The sequence below is a fragment of the Vicugna pacos genome, chromosome 20, assembly GCF_048564905.1.
Source record: "Vicugna pacos chromosome 20, VicPac4, whole genome shotgun sequence".
Taxonomy (NCBI): Eukaryota; Metazoa; Chordata; class Mammalia; order Artiodactyla; family Camelidae; genus Vicugna; species Vicugna pacos.
The window spans coordinates 21,740,596-21,760,516 of record NC_133006.1 but is presented as its reverse complement, the minus strand read 5'-3'; the positions used below and the strand labels follow the sequence as shown (position 1 = coordinate 21,760,516).

The 19,921-nt window shown below is 55.0% G+C and overlaps 1 protein-coding gene across 9 annotated transcripts in view; it reads right to left on the bottom strand.

Annotated features, from left to right (window-relative positions):
* GRM4 (glutamate metabotropic receptor 4) overlaps positions 1 to 19,921 on the bottom strand; it is a 141,408-nt gene that overhangs the window by 40,451 nt on the left and 81,036 nt on the right. For 8 of the 9 annotated variants that reach the window (XR_012062208.1, XR_012062209.1, XM_072945225.1 and 5 more), the window contains one exon: positions 13,200 to 13,416. Coding sequence is in view for 7 of the 9 variants with exons in the window: in XM_072945225.1 (XP_072801326.1) it covers positions 13,200 to 13,416 (217 nt within the window). In the remaining 2 variants the exon portion in view is untranslated. Of the gene's footprint in view, positions 1 to 12,384; positions 12,427 to 13,199; positions 13,417 to 19,921 lie in introns of those variants that run through there. The other variant, XM_072945227.1, reaches the window with a different exon arrangement.

Here is a 19,921-nt window from a genome sequence, read left to right as displayed (position 1 = left end):
AGCTGGCAGCCAGACCCTGGACTGCTAAGTGTTCAGAGTTCTCTGCTGAAAAGCCCCTTTCAAAACAAGACCCTAGCTCCAGTGACACGCCTTGGGGGCAAGGTCACACAGCAGATTTTCAGCCCCCTCCTCAGCCTCATCATTCCTTGCCCTATCACAAGACCACTTTCTCTAACACAACCCAAACTTTCCCACCCTGGAGGCTTTGCTGGTCGCTGTGCCAGAAATATCCCTCCTGCTTCTCCACCTGCCTAACCCCAACCTTGATTTCCCCACCTCTTCCCCGACGAAACACCCCAGATCCTTCCCCACTGGGAACTCATCACTGCTCACCCAGGCTCTCATCACACTGCTCTCTGCTGGTACCACTACCCTCTGTCTCTGCTATGGCTGGTTTTATAACTCTCGTGCTTCAAAGCATGAGGGCTGGAGCCAGGTCGCCTGGGTTCAGATCCCAGCTCTGTCACTTCTTAGTTGCGTGACTTTGAACAAGTTACTCACCTCTCTGGGCCTCGTCTTCTCATAATAAAGCATGAAAAATAAGTGAGTTAGTACATGCTACATAAATATTCAGTAAGTGTTTGTTGCATTATAATAATGTCAGTTTCCTCCATCAGCCCATAAGCCCCTTCAAAGGGAGACTGCATCTTTCTCTTTTCTAACTTCCTTGTTTCCAGAAGAGTACCAGGCACACAGTAAGCGCTCAGTCAGTGTTGCTTGACGTGAGCCTAATTTCCAGTAATGTCATCTGCCAGTCTCTTCACCCCCGATCCCTTGGGAAGAAAAGCCAATGCAGGCAGGTGGCGGAGACCGCTGTGCGGAGTAGGGGTGCAGAGATGATGACCTCTGGTCTGCTCCACCCCACAGCAGTAACTGAGGCTCAATTGGGCAGGGAGGGGCCATGGTTAGGGACCAGCAGCCAGGCCTGAGATTTGGCCAGAGAGGAATAGGCGGCTGCAGGTTGGGATAAAATATTTAGGAGCCCACATCCCCAGGAAGTGGAAACCGACAAGCAAAATGAAATGTTGAGATGTAATTACCCAGGCAGGCCAAGCATGTCTCTCCACCAACAGCGGCGGGCTCAGACCCCCACAACATGCCACAAGCAGGCCCTGGGTAATGAAGTCCTCCTGCACACTCTCCTGTGCCGACCCTCACCCCCCTCCTCTTCAGGCCAGGCCAGGGCAGGGGTAGCAAGGGGCTTGGTTCTGGTTCCTCCAAGCCAATCCTTTTGATGGCAGGACAACAGGATGTGCAGGAAATAGGGGGCCTGGGCCAAGCCCTGGCACCAGGTATACCTGGGGTGAGGCCTCAGCTTCCTCAGCTAAAAAACAGGGCTGCTGACCCTGCCTGAGAAGCAGGACCAAGGTGGTGGATGTGAGCCTGCTCTGCCGTGGTGGAGGACGGTGGTGGCGGCAGCAGCCTCTTGCAACAAGGACAGCGCAGATACCAGCCTGACCCTGCAGAACATCGGAGGCTTTCTTGATCACCGGGCTGCCTGGGATTCAGGTTAGTAAGAGCTGATGGAGAAAGGTCAGGGACTGAAGCCCAGAAGTGGCCCTGAAGAGAAGTGTTCACCCTACCCCCCAAAAAATCTGTCCTAGGCTCTCCTGATGCTGTTGGGGAAAAGCTTGAGGCCCCACAACCTGAGGGCCTGCTTGGCCAGATCTAGGAGTGGGGAGACAGGCACCACGGAGGGATGGAAAGGGGACTCCAGGTCTGGATCCTGGGAGCAGATTTGAGTGGGCCTCAGAAGGGCATCCAGGAGAGGGGAGGGGGTGGAGGGGTGTTCAGCTGACCTTGCCCTCCCTGCATGCCAGGGCTGGGCAGGGGATGCTACCATTAGATAGTTATTCTCTTATTAGGTGTTTGGGGTCAGACATTTTTCATAGTGATGGACTGTTCCAAGTTGCAATACAAGGAACAACCTGGGATGGGCACTAAATATCAGTAGGGACCTGAGTCATTGTGATATTGATACTGACATTTAAATGTACCTCAGGCAGTCTGGCCTGGGTGGGAATGCCCAGAGTTGAGAGATCCTTTCTAAGTTAAACCAGAGCCCAGAGACATTCGTGATCTGCCCAAGGCAGTATGCATGTGCCACTTCCACAAATGCCACCTGGCCCCTCTCCAGGCTGGGTCTGTGCCATCTGATCCCTCAGGCCCTAACCCCTTGTGCAGCCCCACTCCCATCAACACCATCTGACCAGACCAGAGCCCCAGGCCTGCCTGTAAACCTCTGCTTGCCTAGCCTGGCTGCCCCACCTTTCCACCAAGACTGATCCCACCCCAGCACCCGCCTCCATCGTACCTTCACTGGCTCTCACCTCCCTCAAGGCAAAGTCCAAATTCCTCAGCCCAGTCCTCAGGCCCTGCAGCCTCATCCCTCATTGTACACCACCTCCAACAGCACTGCAGTTCCCAACACACCAGACTGTCCCCTCTGCCTTTATGCCCAATTCCCCTTTGCAGACTCCTTCTTCAAGTCAGCTCCCATCAGTTCTTGAGGATTCAGCTGGGGCCTCCTCCTCCAGGAAGCCTTCAGAGGTATCCCCAGGCTCCTTCTCCTCTGGGTGCCCACAATGATCCCTATGTCTCATCACTGCACTTAGCACAGGGAAGGGAAATTATTGGACTAGATGCTTCTGAGCTCCAGGGAGATGGCCACCGCCAGGCCCACCGCTGGGCACAGAGCATTCACTGATTCAGCAATGATTTACTAAGCTCCCCTCAGTGCCAGATGTTGTCCTAGATGCATCGGGGGACAACCATGAATAAGACAGACAAGAATCCTACCCTCATGAAGCTGACATCCATCTATGAAGTAGACTACAGATGCTGAGAAATGAAAGAATGAATCAATGAACAAACTAGCTAATTAAGGGCTGGCCTATTGTCCAGAAGGCTTCTTGGCCTCACCTTCAGCTCCTGTCCCTCCACCCTCCTCTTCCTGTCTGCCCCCTCACTCCCCTGCCCCATCCTCTTCCTCTCTGTCTCCCTCTCTCCCTCACACACACATTAAACCAGCCCAGATCTTAGATGCTATGACCATTACACAGAAAAGGAAACCCAGCCCCACAGGACAGAGCCTAGTCTGGGCTGCCTCCACCTTCTCTTTCTCCAGCCCATCTTCTCCTCTGCCTTTCCATCTCTCTCTCCCAGCCTCTGGGGTGACTGGTAAGTTGCCGCCTCTGTCTGAGCTGGTTTCCCTGTCTTAAATGGGGCAGGCAGGTTCTGGGAGATGGTAAAGTGGGCCTGTGCTTCCCCCTCCCCTGCACCCCTCTGCAGCCCCTACTGCATCCGCCCCTCCATTCCCTTTCTCCTCCCTCCCTCCTCTCTCCTCCAGCTTGTCACTTTGCCCTGCTTCCTCCTCCCATCCCAAGGCCTCCCTCGGGCCCCAAAACGTCTGCAAAATGGTCATTAGCTTTCCTTCTGGCTCATTAAAAATGAGAATTTGCATAGAATATCCATATGATCATTCTGTCTACAGCAAAATGGGGCATGGATATAATGTACCACACAAGTCAGGGAGAACAAGGAGGACAGTCACAAAGGGAGGGGGGAGATCCCCGACCAGGAAGAGGCCAAGTGCTTATCCTTGGGGCCTGAGGTCTCAGAGGCAGCCCCTCACCTGCTCCAGCCCTTTCCTGGCCTTTCAGGTGGCTAATTCATCAATTTTTGTCATTCTTACAATAACCAGCACAGTAGCAACTACAGTTATTCCCATTTTACAGATGGAGAAACTGAGAGCCAAAGAAAAGTGGCTTCTCCAAAGACACACAGCAAGTCCAAGGCAGGCCTGAGGGTCAGCTCTGTCTGCCAGGGGCCGCCTGCCCCCGACCCCCCGCCACGTCAGCCTGCTGCTCTCAGGAATGCCGCCCCCTTCTCACTCTCGGAAGGAAAGCATCATCAAGAACCAAATTCAGTCACTCACTCCCCTACCCAGAGCACTGTTCAGCATCTCTGGGACAGCCCCACCCATTCTTCAAGGCTCTCCTCTCATCACCCCCTCCTCAAGGAAGCTCCCCGTCCCTCAATTCCTGCCCTGGCCTATCCTTCCATACAACAACAATTTAGCCAGATGCAGAGAATTTGGAGACAACGCTTCCAAACCTCTCATCTCAGCTATATAATTGCATTCAGACCTTCCTCATCCCAGAAAGGATTCACGGCAGTGCCCAGAAATAAATACATTTGACTAAAGGAGAAAATGATAACAAAACTGAGGGGACGGGACCAGCACTTTACAGATAAGACTCTGATCAGCATACAGGCATACAGGGACTACCCAAGAACTGGCCATTTGTTTGTTGGGGACCTACACCAACCAGAGCTTCCCGAGTCTGGCCCTGTGGTGGGCACCGCTATCCATGGTGCTGAAGCCAGGAGTGCCTAGGCAATGCCCCTGCCCTCTGCCAAAACACAACTTGGGAGCAAGTCCTGTGGGCTTCAAAATACATCCCAAATCTGTCCCTTCTCATCACCCCCACTCCCTGGTCCCAGTCATCATCCCTTCTTGCCTAAATGACAGCAATAGCCTCCTCACTGGCCTTTCTGCCTTAGGCCCACAGTCCCTTCCCCACACAACAGCCAGAGAGATCCTTGTAAATCCGAGTCCATTCATGCCCCTCCTCTGTTCACAACCCTCCCATGGCTCCCATCTCTTTCAAAGCAAAAGCCAAAATCTTCACAGTGGCCCAGAAGGCTTCCTGGGATCTGCCCCTCCTCTTCTACTTCTCTCCCCCTCACTCACTCTGCTCCTGCCTCTTGGCTATTCCCCAAATACCAGACAGGCTCCCACCTCAGGGCCCTTGCACCTGCCATTCTTCTGCCTGGGGCACTCTTCCCACAGATCTCTACATGGCTCACTCCCTCTGCCTGAATGCCACCTCTACAGAAAAGCCTTCCTTGACCACATGTATGAAGTAGTCTCCACTCTCTGCCCCTCTCTGCCCATTTATGCTGCTTTATTCTTCATAGCAATACCTATCAGCTCCTACCTGAAATTATATTATATGATAATGTATTTACTTGCTTACTATAAGCTGCCTCTATCCCTCTCCCCAAAGATGAGTCCACAAGGCCAGGGATCTTCATCTGTTTAGTCCACAGCTCTGGTTCGATGTCTGGCACACAGCAGATGCAGGGCCCAGACTGTGCTAGTGCTTTACGTATATTAACTCATTTAATGCTCATGGGAACCTAAAAGAGAAGTGTTATTAATATTCCCATTTCATGAGGTAGAAACTGAGCCACAGAGACCCTAAGTGACTGCTCAAGGTAGCACAGCTCATGGTGGCCGAGCCAGTATCTGGGCTTTTAACCCTCCACTCTACTCCATCACCCAGGGGAGCACAGGATTCAGGAGGCCAAAGCCACAAAGGGGCTGCAATCAGCAAAAGGAAACTTTTCTAAACTCTGAAGAAATCTACAAACATGTTCCACAAAGGAGGCCGGTGAAAGAAAATGTTGCTTCCTGTCCAAAAGGGAAAGGATGCAAACTCAGAGCAAAAAAAGCTCAGCATCTAACATTGTCTTCCTCCTGTCAGCCCCATCAAGCTTAGAGGCAAATGCGGAGAGGAACGTGATAGGTTGGGGTGAACACCTCAGAGATGAGTCAGAGAGAGAGAACAGTGGCCCAATGACACCCAACCCACAGGACTCACAAAATCACAAGGTGCCAGCACCACAGCAAAGAGCAGAGGGGCAGAGAAATCAGAGTGAACAGGCGAAGTCCCTGAGGTGGGCCAGGCAGCTCAGGGCTCATCTTCACAGCAGGACAGAGACTGACCTGGCAATCATCAAGCAGTCACACTGACGCCAGCACCTTGCCAATCTCCAAGCGCCGTCCATCCAGGAGGCCTAGCTGGCATGTGGTGGGCCTCGTGGCTCAGCAGGGGACATCTATGCCAGATCTACTTAATTTCCACCCACAGTACAGGGGCAAGCAGCAGACCAGGGGAGCAGAAGATGCAAGTGGTCTCAAGTTCAGGACAGCCTGGTTAATAAGCTAGAATGGTGGGGACTGGATTCAGGGCAGGGCCCACTTCCCTCCCGCATCCTTGGAAAATGTATGGTCAGTGGGCAGGGCATGCTGGGACCTGGCTGCAGGTTCCTGGACTGTGAGGTCCAGAGATCCCCCCTCCCTGAGAAGATGCTACAAGCCATCCCACTCTCACATACACCAAGCAAAGCCAGTGGCAGGACCCTTCCCTGCTTCTGCATGCTGCCCACCCAACAGCTACTCTCAACCACCTTTCATCTGCCGGGGGTGAGAAGGTCGCATGCTTCAGGCTCTGTCCTCATGCAGTTGGCCCCAATCATCCCTGAACCAAAAGACCCAGCCTGAAATGCCCCTATCAGATGCCCACATCTTTAGGCCTTGAGGAATGTGTTGTTCTCCAGCACTCCTCTGAGAAGCATCCTAAATAAGTTGTCAGTGAATGTCTGAGGGTGTTTTCAGAATGGGCCAGAGCTATGGTGAATAAACCATGATTAGTCTTTGCTTACAAGAAGGATGCCCAGAGTCAGAGGCCTCAGACTGGGAGGACACAGCCTGCCGGATGTCAGAGCTGGATCTTAGAGATGAGCTGACACACCCATACCAGCCACAGGTGGAAGATGGAGGCCCCAGAAGGACAGTGATGTGCCCAAGGGTGCAGGGCTGGTCATGTGTTCATTCTATGGGCATCTATTGAGGCCCCACTGTGTGCAAGGGAGGGTTGGGGGGCACAGAGACAAGGAGGGAAGAGGAAGAGAGAAAGTTTAATGGGCACCAGGGCGGGTATGATCGGGGCTTCCCAGGAGGCCAGCCCTGGGGAAGATCACGTGCCCCCCTGGTAAGCAACACTGCAGAGAGGAGGGCTTTTGGCCCTGAACCATAAGAGGCAGAGAAGATCTGGCAGGACCCTAAGTAACTTGGGCATGGCAATTGGGCAAGATCCTAAGTGCCAAAAGATGTTTTAATGCAGGACTGGACTGAAAGAAACTGCTCAGCTCCATCTCACATTGGTCCCCACTCCATGGCCGCTAGGACCAGGCCAGGCCCCTCACTGGGGTCCCATCTGCCTGCTTGCTCCTTCCTCCAGGCTCCTGCTCATGCTGTTCCCCACCTGGCAGGCCCTTTCCTACCTCTTCACTTATCCAAGTACTCCTCCTCCAAGCCCTGCTGGACTGCCCGCCTTGCTGGGATGGGGCCCCCTGCAGCCTGGACTGTATCTCTTCACTTCAACGGATGTGTCATCACAAGCCTTCCTTCACTAATTCAGGCAAACTCTGAGCACCTCCGGCACAAGGGCAGGGTGCTAGGTCTGGCGGTGCACTGCTCTTCCCACGCCCGCTGGGAACTGGCAGGGCCCACGGCCTGTCTCCTCTCCTCACTCGGCGGCTGGGTACCCAGTGGATGTGAAACAAATCCGTGAAGCCCAGGCCAGCTGGGAGACTCGAGCGGGGTCCGGAAGGCTAAGCCTCCTCCCGTTCCTACCCTCTGGAGCAGGCAGCACCTCAGATCCCAAACCCAGTGCTGTGGTGAGAAAGGATTTCTGTCCTCAGTGAGTCAAGAGAGAGCTGGGGACAGCCAGGAGCTCAGGAGGGGTGGGCAGCATCCCAGGGCAACCTGATGCCTGTGCTCTGTCAGCCTCAGCTTGCCCTTCTGTAGACTGGGAGTGCAACCCCTCATGCCCATGAGGGAAGAAGGGCTAAAGAAGTGAGTAGTTGGCTGGATTTCATGATCAACCACCCATTCCACAAACATTTACGGAGCAACTACTATGTGCCAAGGACTGAGCTGCAGGCTGGAGAGGCACCAAAGGAGAAAATGGGCAAAAAATCTCTGTCCTCGTGGGCCATAAACAAAAATGTGCTTGTCAAGTGCGACTAAGAAAAACACAGCAGGGAAGAGGGAATGCAGAGTAGTGAGCTGGGGAAGGGGTTGTTATAGACACGGTGGTCAGAGAGGCCCCTCTGAAGAGGGGCACCTGGGAAGGCACCTGAACGCCCTGAGGATATAGCTGCATGGATATCCAGGGACAGAGCTTTCTAGGAAGCAGGCAAGGCCAGTGCAAATGCCCTGAGGTGGGCTTGTGCCTGGAGTGTTAGTAAAGTGAGGAAGCTGACATGACTACAGCAGAGAGACTGAGGGGAATAGAAGGAAATGAGGTCGTGGAGGTGAAGGGAAGCAGCAGACAAGGGAGTGGGCACTCTGTGTCCCCCCTTAGGGGTTTCTGGATCCTGGCCTGGGGAAAACCTCTCCTCTCTAGTCTCCCCAAAAGATGAGCAGTGCCAGCCCCTCCAGGTGGCACAGCTCTTTCCAACTGGCCCAGCTCTTCTCCCTCCCCTCAGAGCCTCTGGTTATAGCCAGAGAAGCTGAGTCAAGAAATGTCGCACAGCCAGAGGGATAAGGTGCCCCAACCTCCGGCCTCCAGCTGCCAGCTCTGCCAGTCTGCTGCATGGACGGGGGCCATCTAAATGCAAGTCTGACGCTCAGCCCTGGGAGCTGGAGCTGGAGGTCAGACCAGCAACAGCCTGACTCATCAGCGTCTCTGGAATATCAATGGGGGACACAGGGACACAGCAGGGAGATGAGGCTTTAGAACTTTCCATTGTGCGAGGGACAGGATGTCCTCCAAGGAGCAGGCCTGAGCCCCCTACACCCCTTCCTGCCACACCCAGAGAGGCCATCTTATTCCCACCCTAGAAGCACAGGCCTGGATGTGACTGAGGTGCTGGAATCACTCACTGGAGGGGACCATAACCAGACCCCCAAGGTGACCCCATGGAGAGGCCCCTGCCAAGAGCTGACCTGTGTCCTTCCTGCCACATGTGCCAGAGATGGGGAAGCTGTGCTGGATTCAAATTCCACTACTGCTACTTTCCAGCTGTGTGGCCTCAAGGGAGTTACTTAACCTCTCTGAGTCTCAGTATTGCCATTAGTATAACGGGGCTATCTTGAACGATAAGTAAATTAACATATATGAAGCACATAAAACTGGGTCTGATCTACAGGAAGGCTCCATAAATGGTACCTACCAATATCATCCATTCTCCCATCACCCACATAGGAGCCCTGGGCTCTGACACCTGACACTTCCCTGTGACCTTAGGCAGGCCCCTTGACTTCCCTGAGCCTTGGTTGTCCTCATCTGTGAAATGGAGGACGAGTACAAGTAAACTGAGGCTCACACAGGGTCCCATGGATATGGAAAGACTGTGAGGGTATAAAAGTTTACACTCCAGACCCCAACCCCTGAGAGCACCCAGGACGGTGGCGGGAGGCACTGAAGGCAGGGCCCCACCTGTGCCACCCCCTCTAGCCTGTCTCTCCCTCCAGGGTGACTCACTCACATCATCTCTGGAGCCCAGGCGGGGCCTGCTCCGCATACCTAATCCCAGCCCTGGTGGCCCCTCGCCTTTCCCTCCAGCAGCCTATACCTAGCAGGGAGGAGGGAGTCTTGCAGCCAGAAGGCCGTGCATACCCTATAGATTGGGAGATGCACCCGATACCTCACACAAGCACACACATGCACACGACCTGCCACAGACACTCCTACTGGGGCAGGCCCACCAGGCACACGTCTGGAAAATTACATAGTGCCCCCCTCCCCACCACACACACACACATACGTCCTGTCCTGGCTGCCTCTGGGGCTCACCTCACTGCTCTCTCACCATCAGATCAGCTGTCCTGTAAGAACCAGGCTGGCCGGGGCTCCTGTGGTTTTGTTCCTAGTCCTGCCCCTGGATGTGTTCCCCTCAGGCCTTCCAGCACTCTCCAAGCGTCCCCAGGAGTGGCTGACACCAGCCAGTCCAGGCAGCCAGACCCCTAATAATAACCCTCCCACGTGTATCCCAAGAACCCACCTCCGTGGGCCAGGAGCACGTTTTGTTCTGATAACAACCAGTTTTATCCCCATTTCACAGATGACAAAACCAAAACCAAGAGAGGCTGAGTGACTTTCCCAGGATCATGCAGCCAATAAGCGGCTGAGGTGGAGCCCAGGTCTGTCTGCCAGGCCTGTCCCTTATCTTTGCGCTGCTCTCCCGGTGATGTGAGCTGGGGGAGACAGAGAGTGTGGGGTAGAAGAGTCTGGGTCTGACTGCCTCGCTCCAAGTCCTGCTCTCACACCTTGCTGTGTGAGCCTGAGCAAGCCACTTTACCCCTCTGAGCCTCAGTTTCCCCATCTATAAAAGGCGGACAAAACACCAGGCCACAAGGTTGTCACCAGGATTCATGATATGCAGTGAGGGTCTTGGCATGGGGCAGAGTTCACAGGATGGCTCAAGACATAATCCACATGACTGAGTGACCAGGGTGGGAGGGCATGGTGCTGATGGGGACCGGGAAATGTGACGCCAGGACTTTCCTTAAGCTCCCCACCCAGAGGATAGAGCTGGGTTCCAATCCCAGCTCCTCCATGTTCTGGCTGTGTGGCCTTGGGGAAGTGACCTATCCTCTCTGGCCTCGGTTTCCTCATCTAGAAAAATGGGCATAATTATGCTCCCTGCAGGACCCAGAGTCCAGCACACAAGAGGCGCCCAGGCTTTGCTGGCCAAGCTCTCACCAGGGCTCTGACACGCATTCTTAGCCTGGTGAGTGTGCCCTCCCCTCCACCCTGCTCCCTGGCACTCCTCTGAGAAACTCACAGATGATTTATACTTCAGAGGACAAATCAATACAATATACAGCCAAAGACATCTTTAATCTTTCGCAGGGATTAGGCTACAAGGTACAGCGGCCCCTTTCTACTGGCCGCTCAATTCTGATTTCAATTTGGGCAGCTAGAGCGCGGCTTTCTCCTTTTCTTTTCACTCCCCTAAAGATGGTTCTCCAAATCAAATTTCATTCAGCGGGCAAGGTGGGGAGACCCAGCTGCCCAGTCAGGGCCCTGGGGCTGCACACCCTGTGAGGGGGTCTATGGATGTGGGAGGTCCGGCCGGGTGGGAGGCCAGGCCCTCAGCAATGGGATGGAGCACAGGGGGCAGGGGCACCATGAGGCGGAGGGCATACCTGTGCCAGGGCAGGTATGCCCTGAGCTGGAGGCCCAGGAAGAAAAGCTAGTTCTCTTATTTTTCTAGTAGTCCTTTTAAAAAGCTTGAGTGGACTTTATATTTTCCGACTACTCAATGCCCAATTAGATGCTTGCACAAAATTTAAACAATAGCTTAGCTTCAGCTGAAATGCAATGCCCAGACCTCACCCCAATTCCATGCCTCTCTCACAGTCCTTCCAGGCTGTGTGTGTGTGTGCGTGCGTGCGTGCGTGCGTGTGTGTGTGGCTGTCGTAACCCCATCCCTTGCACAGGGCTGGTCCCTGTGTGTCTCAGTTAATGCAGTGGGAAATGGGCAGAAGACAGAGTAACAAAATACAAAGCAGTTAAGACCTCTAGTCCTGGAGCCAGACTGCCTGGGCTCAAGTCCCTTCTCCACCTCTAACTTTCTGTGTGACCTGGTGCCAGTTATTATGTGGTCTCTCAGTATCTCGCTTCCTTCCCTGTAAAACAGGGGCACCTACTTCCTAGCATAGGGTAGATTACCCCAGACTACAGGTGTAAACAGGGGATCAGCATGTGCTGGGCACGTAGGGAGGCTATGTGAGTACTGGGAGTGCTTCTCAAGTCCCTACAGAGGGACTGAACACTAAGATTCTGGACCACTGTCTCTGCCCCTGTAGCACCTTTGTTCCCAAATCCTACAGAGGTTGCACCTGAAACAGAAAGGCAGTGGGCTTGCTTGCAGAAGGATCCAAGCCATCAAGGAGGAGAGGAAACTGCAAAGCAGGATGGGTGGAGCCCAAAGAGGTGCCCAAGTCCAAGCAAAGGAAGAAAGGACATGCTAGAAGCCAGAGGGAGGGGTTGGGGTACCAGGGGTCTGACACTACCCTGCTGTCTGTCCATCCCCTGCTTCCTTCTTCAGGGGCTCAGCTGCTGGAGTGGGGAATGGCCTGGAGTCACAGCCATCAGTCAGCGCTGCCCCACTTCCACCACCCTGCTGCCCTCTCCACCAGTTTACAAGCACCAGGGCTGCTTCGGCTGTACAATTAAAGGGGCTTATCTGAGATTTATAGCAGGATTATGCCTGCAGGGTGTTACCAACGCCGGCCTCTGGACACTCTGTGGTCCTTAGGAAAAGCAATTAGAGTCCCAGGGTTATACGGGTATAAATATACAGATGCCATCCCCCAAGGTCAAGGGTATCACAGTGAGCTATTTAAAGACTGGGCCTTGGGAGAGGCCAGGAGGGGAGGCAGAGGGGCCCTCTCTGCAGGGAGGTAGGTCTGCCAGAAAAGGGAAGGGCCTTCCTGCTTCTCTCCACACCCCACACACGACAGGAGCCATCCCTCTGCCCCGCAGCTCTGAATCGGCCATTCCTCCTGGCTGGGCTCACCCAACCCAGGTGGAGCCCCCATCCCAGGCCTGTCTGCAGCCCTCGACGTCCACCACAATGGTCCCACGTGGCCTGTCCTCTCTCGGCACGGCCATCTGAACTGTCCCACTCAGAGGCCCAGGTTTGGCCTGCAATGGTGTTAACCGTTGTGTTAGCTTCTTACTACTTAAAAGATACTTAAAAGATTTATCACTAGAGCGCCTAAGGATGGTGGAGGAATGCAGGGAGCTTCGGAGGGGAAAGGTGGCATGCGCTAAGTGTGGCAGACCCGAGGAGAGCAAGTCATCTTCCCCCACTTCCCCAAACCCCACCCATGGAGCACCCACTCCACTGAAGCCAGCACAGCCCCACCCACCGCCTGCCCCTCACCCCCGCCAGACTGCTCAATTTTAAAGACTCTGAATTCCCAGTCCCTCAGACAAATCCTGGCTCCAAGAATCTGCTGGTTGGCCCCCTGGCTCCTGGGTCCCTGAGACCCCCTTGAACAAAGCCACTTCCATCCCCATCTCCTTCCCCTCCTCTCTGCCTGGGAACAGCGGCTGTTCCACCAGCTCCCATGACAGGAATACTGACAGTCCCTCCATCTGCCTGGCCACATCTGCAAAAGTCATTCACATCCACCCCCACCCCCAGGAGTCACCCAGCCGCCCGGAGGCCACAGGCTCAGAGGAGAGACTAAGGCCTATGAGGGGATGGCCCAGGCAGGACAGCCCACAGAAGGACCCGGAGAGTGGCTCTCGGGCAGTGCTCAGACACTGTGCCATGACATCCCCCATCCCCGAGAGCATGACCCTGTAGGCGGGCGCCTGACTCACCGTCCTCTCGGGACTTCTGGATGAAGGCTTCCACGCCGCTCTCACCGTAGCTGCCCTCCGAGGCCAGCGTGGACACGTAGTTCCACTTGAGGGCACGGACGATGTCCACCATGGCCTGGGCCTGGTACGTGTCCGAGGGCACCACGCGGGAGAAGAAGTCGTACCGGCTGTTGTCACTCAGGTCGGGGGCTGTGGAGGCGTAGCTGATCTGGGGGATCTGGGGGCGAGAGGGGCCGCTGATGGGGGCAGCTGGCACCCCACCCTGCCCAACCAGCACCAGCCCCTACACACCAACCTTCCTCCTGTCCCAGAACCTGGGGACCATCCCAGCCCTTCCCACAAGCACCACCTCCTCCCATCCTGGGGGAGACTACTTGACCTGGGCTGAATAGGTCCCAGCCCCACTTGACAGAGAAGGAAACTGAGGCCCAGAGAGAGTGGGCAAATGGTAGTTAGCCCTGACCCTGGATTCAGCCCAGGGTCCCAACACCCACCACTCAGCTGTCTGCTGATCGTGACCCTTCCCACGCCTCTCCTCACTTCCAACAGGAATGCGGCTGGAATCAGGGTGAGAAGTGAGTGGCACGTAGGCATCAAGTCTTCCTCCTCCAGAAAGTCTCCCAGGCTGCCTCACCTGGGTTTTGTGGCTGGTGGTCCCTCAATAACACACACATATACACCACAGAATCATAAGGGATAACACACTCCTGCACACACATATATACACACACCCCGGGAGCCTCTGGATGCCTCAATATATATAAAGAGCTGCAAGACCCTAGCCGGGGGAAAATCCCCAGGTGAGTGAGATGGTTGGCCCAGTGATGAGGGCTTATCGGATCCACCCCCTGCCAGAACTTTAGTCCCCATGGCAACTGAGGGTGGGAAAATATTCCAGGAGCAAGCGGATTGGGGGAGCTCCTGTATGTGTGTTTGCCCACCTGGCCTATGCCTAGGGTATGCCTATCCCCAGGGACATTGGGGGCCTACCTTCCAGAGGGGACACCCATTAGGAAAAGGGCCTGGTCCAGCTTAGCCCCATGATTCCCCCCAACGTGGGCCCTCAAGGCCCAAGTCCCTGGTACCCACAGAAATGAGGATGCGAATGGGGGAAACAGGTGACTGGCTTCCTAGATTTTCTGACTAAGGGTTAACTCCCGAGCCCTCTCATTGTCATTCTTGTGGTCTTTATAAAACGGTACATACTATGCTATTCACTATGTCACTATTAGGAAACAAGCTACGTGTCCGTCAGAAGGGGACTGGAGAAAGAAGCTACAGCCACACGAGGAATACCAGGCAGCTGCAAAAAAGCACAAGGCAGCTTTCCACGCCCTGCTCTGGATGGCTCTCTGAATACAGGGTAAAAATAACAGCAACAAAGAACGAAGTTGAAGGGTACAAACAGCATCAACAAAGAAGCAAGGAGCAGCTCCCTGTGCCAACAGCGCCCGGCTTACTGTACGAGGGGCGGCTGGCTCTGAAACAAATCAGGGGCAAAGTCCCTCCGGGGAGCGAACCAGGTGGCAGGAGGCAGGGTTGAGCGGGACCTTTCACCTTATACCCTTTGTATGTTTTCCATGTAGAACCACGCAAATACAGCACCTGTTTAGGAAGCAAACCCCACTGTAACGTTCACGTCCCTTTGTCTGCCCGAGTCAGCAGTGTCTGAACACCAGCCCAGCCCTCTCTCCCTGGAGAGCACTTAGCATGAAAGCAGCAACCCTTAAAATGTGGACTCTGGTTGGATATTTGATGAGCACTTTTAAAAGTATTGTTATTTTTAAGGTCTGATGATGGTATTACAGTTGCAGTTGGTTGGCTGGTTGGTTTTTACGAGTCCCAGTCTCAGAGCAGGGCTTCCCAGGCTCGGCACTATGAGCACGTGGCGTGGGAGTGAGGTGTGATTCTTTGTCGGGGTGCTGCTCTGTGCGCTGTAAGGCCTCTAGCAGCATCCCTGCCCCACACCTACGAGATGCCAGTAGCGCACCCCTCCCCGTTATAACAATCAAAAATGTCTCTAGACATTGCCAAGTGTCCCTCGGGGGGCAAAGCTACGTACTGAACTACTTAGGGACAAAGTGATACAATGAGGCCTGGGATTTCCTGGGAACGTGTAGAAGTAATAACACACTGGCCAAGAGCTGACACCTGTTGAGTGGTGTGGCCGTGAGGGCTCACTGCCCTATTCGGTGTACTTTTGTACATGTCTGAAATGGCCACAGTTTTTAAATTTTGATGATAAAACAGAACAAAATAAACAGCGCCCCTGGGTCATCCCTCTGAACAGAAGCACCCTGAATCTGGAGCTGGAGCAGGCGGTGGAGACTGCGGGACCAGGACATACCCAACTCAACCTTCCTTCACAGCAGGTCCCCAGGAGAAGCCAGCGTGTTTGTTTGCTAGCTCACCTCTGCTGGTAGTAATCACACACCCGGAAACCTACTCTCCTCCTAATTAGAAGCAGTTCGTCTCCCACTTCTGACGTTTTCTCCCAGCACAGGCCCAAGGGCCCAGAGTCAAATGTGTCAGCTCAGAGGAGAGGTGGGAAGTCCAGACAGGTTCAGGGCGGGCAGCAGAAAGGGCCAGAACCATTCACACAAGGCGACTTCTCACCCCTCAGTCCTCCTCCCAAGCCACCTCCCCCATCTCCTCCCGTTCAGGCACTCGGCCTGGGCAGGGACAGCAGGCGGACAGGTGGATGTCCAGATGCCAGGACTCAGAGCCTCCCCCAGTGAGCCCAGCCCCTGTCAGCAGTCTTCAGACCCAGGCCCCGCCCCTGCCCCCTGAAGACCCCCATTTCTGTAAAGGGTAGGAGAGCCAAGCATGGGGTTCCTGCAGGGTGTGTGTCAGGCTGCAGGAGTACCCTGGGCCCTGATTTCAGGAGCCCAAGATGAGCCCTTGTTCTGCCCCCAACAATTCCTAAGACCCTGGAACAGGGACTCTGTCCTGAAATGATGGGGTGGAGGAGTGATAGAGTCCAGGGGCTAAGCCAGCATCCTCTTATATGTCCCCTCTGCCAACTCCTCCCACCTCGCCCCCTGCAGTCTCCCTCCTCAGCTCCAGGCCCTCCCAAGGTTCCTAGGAAGATGAGTTCTAGCAGAGATTTGGGAACTAAACTGCTCAGGTTCAAATCCCAGGTCTGCCACCCATCAGCTGGGAAACCTGGGGCAGGTTACTTCACCTCTCTGGGCCTCAGTTTCCTTAGCTGCAAAATGGGAATAATTACAATCCCTTTCTCATAGGGTTGTGAGAGTCACATGTGGGAATTCACGAGAAATGTTGAGGGCAGTGCCTGGCAGGCAGTAAACCCTCACCGGTCAGCTCCGATGTGAGTTATTACCCCTCCCTCTGCACTTCCTCCTGGCAGCTCCCTCCTCTTGGCCATCTGACTTTGTTTACCTCCTAAGACTGTCCCCTCCCACCCTCACTTCTCTGTAGTCACACAGTTTCTGCTGTGCTTAGTGGGGACACCTCTTGGTGCTGGCAGGCCCTCCAAGCTCTAATCCCTCCTGTCCCCACCCCAGGCTGGAGTGGAAGGGGCAGAGGTGGGGACCGCCCTGGGGACCTCACAGGCAAGGGGGACTGTGACAGCCTGGCCCAAGCAGGGCTGTCCCTGTAGCTTTCATGGTCTCCGCAGCCCAGCTGAGCAGGAGGAGAGGCGCTGGATTAACATTCTCCTTAGAGAACATACCTCTCCTTTCACATCAGCACGAGAGCGGGAGGCCGCCGTGCCACCCTGCTGCCAGCTCCTCCATCTCCCTGCCTGCCTCCCTCCTACCGCCACCTAAATCTTTGAGAACCTACTGTGTGCCAGGCACTGTTCTAGGTGCTGGGGATGCCATATCTTCCTGTCGCCTGCTTCATGGGGCAGGAGTCAGCAAGAAGCCAGATTCCAGCAGCACCTGACCAACCACAGCTGTCCTAGTCTAGGTCCATCTGTCCGCGGGCTTCTCTTTCCTCTCTGCCTGCCTTCCTCTGCCCACAAAGCCCACGACCTCATCTCCCCACATCCAAATCTTCCTCGTGCATCAAGGCCCAGCTCAAAAGTCACCTCCTCCAGGTAGACCCCCAGGAGCCCTCATTTTCCAGAGAGCATGCTCAGACCTCCCACAGCACCAAGTCAGTCTGCTCCAGTACTAGGCATGTCCTCCTGGATGTTTGGACACTTGGTCTACTTATCAATTCAAAACGCATCTGAGGCACTCCATTATGCTGGGCAAGGTCACTGGAAAGACACCAAGAGGAGCTGGACTCATCTCACCCCCAAACCCAAGTCAACACTCACTGCATCCTCGGGGATGCCCTGGGGAGGAGGCAGGTGAGACGCCCATGAGTGGCACACAGTATGTCTGCAGCTGGCACCCAGTAGAGCCTCACACGTTCCAAAGTACAAAAGGGGTGAGTGACTGAAGGGGGAGGGAGTTCATGAATAAACTCTCTCTCTCCCTCTCGCTGGCTTCTGGAGTCACAAGGAGGTCCATGACACGTGGGAAAGACAAAAGCTGCTTCCAGGCTTGAGCAACAATGAAGATAAATGTCAAGTGTGTGATGCACATGTGCGGATGTGTGACGTGCGCGTCTGTGAGCACGTTCCGGAACATACGCCCTGAGCCCAAGAGTGCACAGCACACCCATTGATTTCTTCCTCTTACCAACAGTCACTGAGCGCCAACAGCCTGCCAGGCACAGTTCTGAGAGCAGGGACACTGCCCCAGGGGGCTCCCAATCTAGCCAGGGATAGGCGATGCAGAGCTGACAGATGGGGACAGAGGACTAGGAGGAAAAAGAAAGGGAGGTTTAGGGGACTACTGGGGAGAGGGGCCAGGGGTAACCCTCTGACAGGATGACATTTGAGTCAAGATCCCAAGGAGGTGAAGGAGGGAGCCATGTAGGTATTTGAAGGAGATCTTTTCAGGCAGATAAAACAGCCCGTGCCAAGGCCTGCACACATATGTACACGTGTGCATGTGTGTAAGCCTGTGTGTGCATGTGTGTGCATGCACACACATGTGTTAGAACCTACATCTGTCCTGGAGCTGTCTCAAGCCTGGCCAGCTGCCCCACACACCCACCCAGGCCTGGCTGGGGTGCAGGTGGTGCCCCAGGATGCCAACAGCTCAGGCTCTGGGACACTGGCTCCCAAACCAGCAGAATCTGAGGATGCCCCTGAGAGTGGCCAGTCCCTGTTCCATACCATCCAGAGGAGGGTTGTAGGGTGAGCAACCTGCCTGGCATCTCAGGGCCCACCAAGGGCACAGTCCCAGCGCCTCTGAAGGCTCAGGCTTTGTTCAAAGCTGTCAGAGGTAAAACCTCCACCTGCCCTCCACAAGGCCGGGTTACCCGACTCAAGCAGCTGGATGCCCAGGGCCATCACCACGGACACCTGGGGCCACCTGACAGAAGCCCCAACCCTCTTCCTGTCAGCATTAGTGTTTAAGGCACCTCTCCCTCACTCCTCTTTCTTAATGCTTGGCCAGGCACTCTCTGGAGCCAATCTGCCCAGGGCTTTACAACCCAGCTTTGCCATCCAGCTGTGTGACCTTAGGCAAGCAAGCAGCCTCTCTGGGCCTCAGTTTCCAGCCCTATAAAGCAGTCACAGTAACAACACAGGACTGCCAAAGTGCTTAAAACAGTGTCTGGCACATGGGGGCCTGCAGCAAATGCTAGATATTATTATTAGATAGGGAGGCAAGACTGGGACCATTGTGCCCATTGTTCAGATGAGGAAACTGAGACTCAGAGAGTTGAAAGTGCCCTCTGAGCATCAGAGCCAGAAGATAGCAGAAATACGGCGTAGACCCAGCTGCTCTGCCTCCCTGCTCCCATCCCCTAGTCCTGGCCTCGGGCCCTGCCCACCCTCCCAGCTGACTCTGCATTTTCTGTTCAATCCACAAGCCAGGCCAGGCAGCTACAGAATGAGGCTGGGATCCTATAGCCCCCTCTGGCCAGCAGCCCAGCCTAGGCCAGGGCCCAGCCCGATCTCAGGACCCCCACCCTCTTGGCTGCAGCCCCTCTCACTTGGGGAGCAGGGGATCCTGTATGCGGCCAGTCAGACCCCGGGGTTGGCTGCCTGCTTCCCTGCCCCTCTGATCTTGGCTGCATGAAGCCTTGACTGCCTGGCTCTTGGAATCAGCTGTTTTCTTCACAGATAAAAGGCAGTCTGGCTTTCAGGTACATGAAAGCTACTTAGGCAGAAATATGCGGTTCAGAGAGGAGAGAAGGCCAGCCTCCACAGGCTCAGAGGCACCGTCCCTGACCCCACACCGCTCACGGCCTGAGCCACATGCACCTCTCCCAAGGCCTTTGCTGCAGAAGGGGCAGAGGTGCTACCAGGGGGGTCTCCTCCCCGCAGCCTCAGAGAGGTGGGCAGGACAGTGCCTCACTGAGAGCCAGGCACACACCTTCATGGAGCACCGACCACCTCCTCTCAGTCAGGCACTGAGGCCACAGATTTAAATAACCCACCTTCAGAGAACCAGCCTGGTGAGGGGGGAGGTGCCACAAAGGAGGTCCTCACAGGGAAATGCCTCCAGGCTGAAGTGCCGGGTTTGGGGCAACAGGGATTCACTGGGGGCCTCGCAGGGGAGCTGCTGGGGGTCTGACTATGGGCCCTGAGGAGAGTAGAGGCTGGCGACAGGCGGGGGGGTCAAAGGGGTAGACAAATTGAAGACGAGAAATGGGGTGGTGCAAAGAGGGGAGTCAGGGGGAGTTCAAGGTGG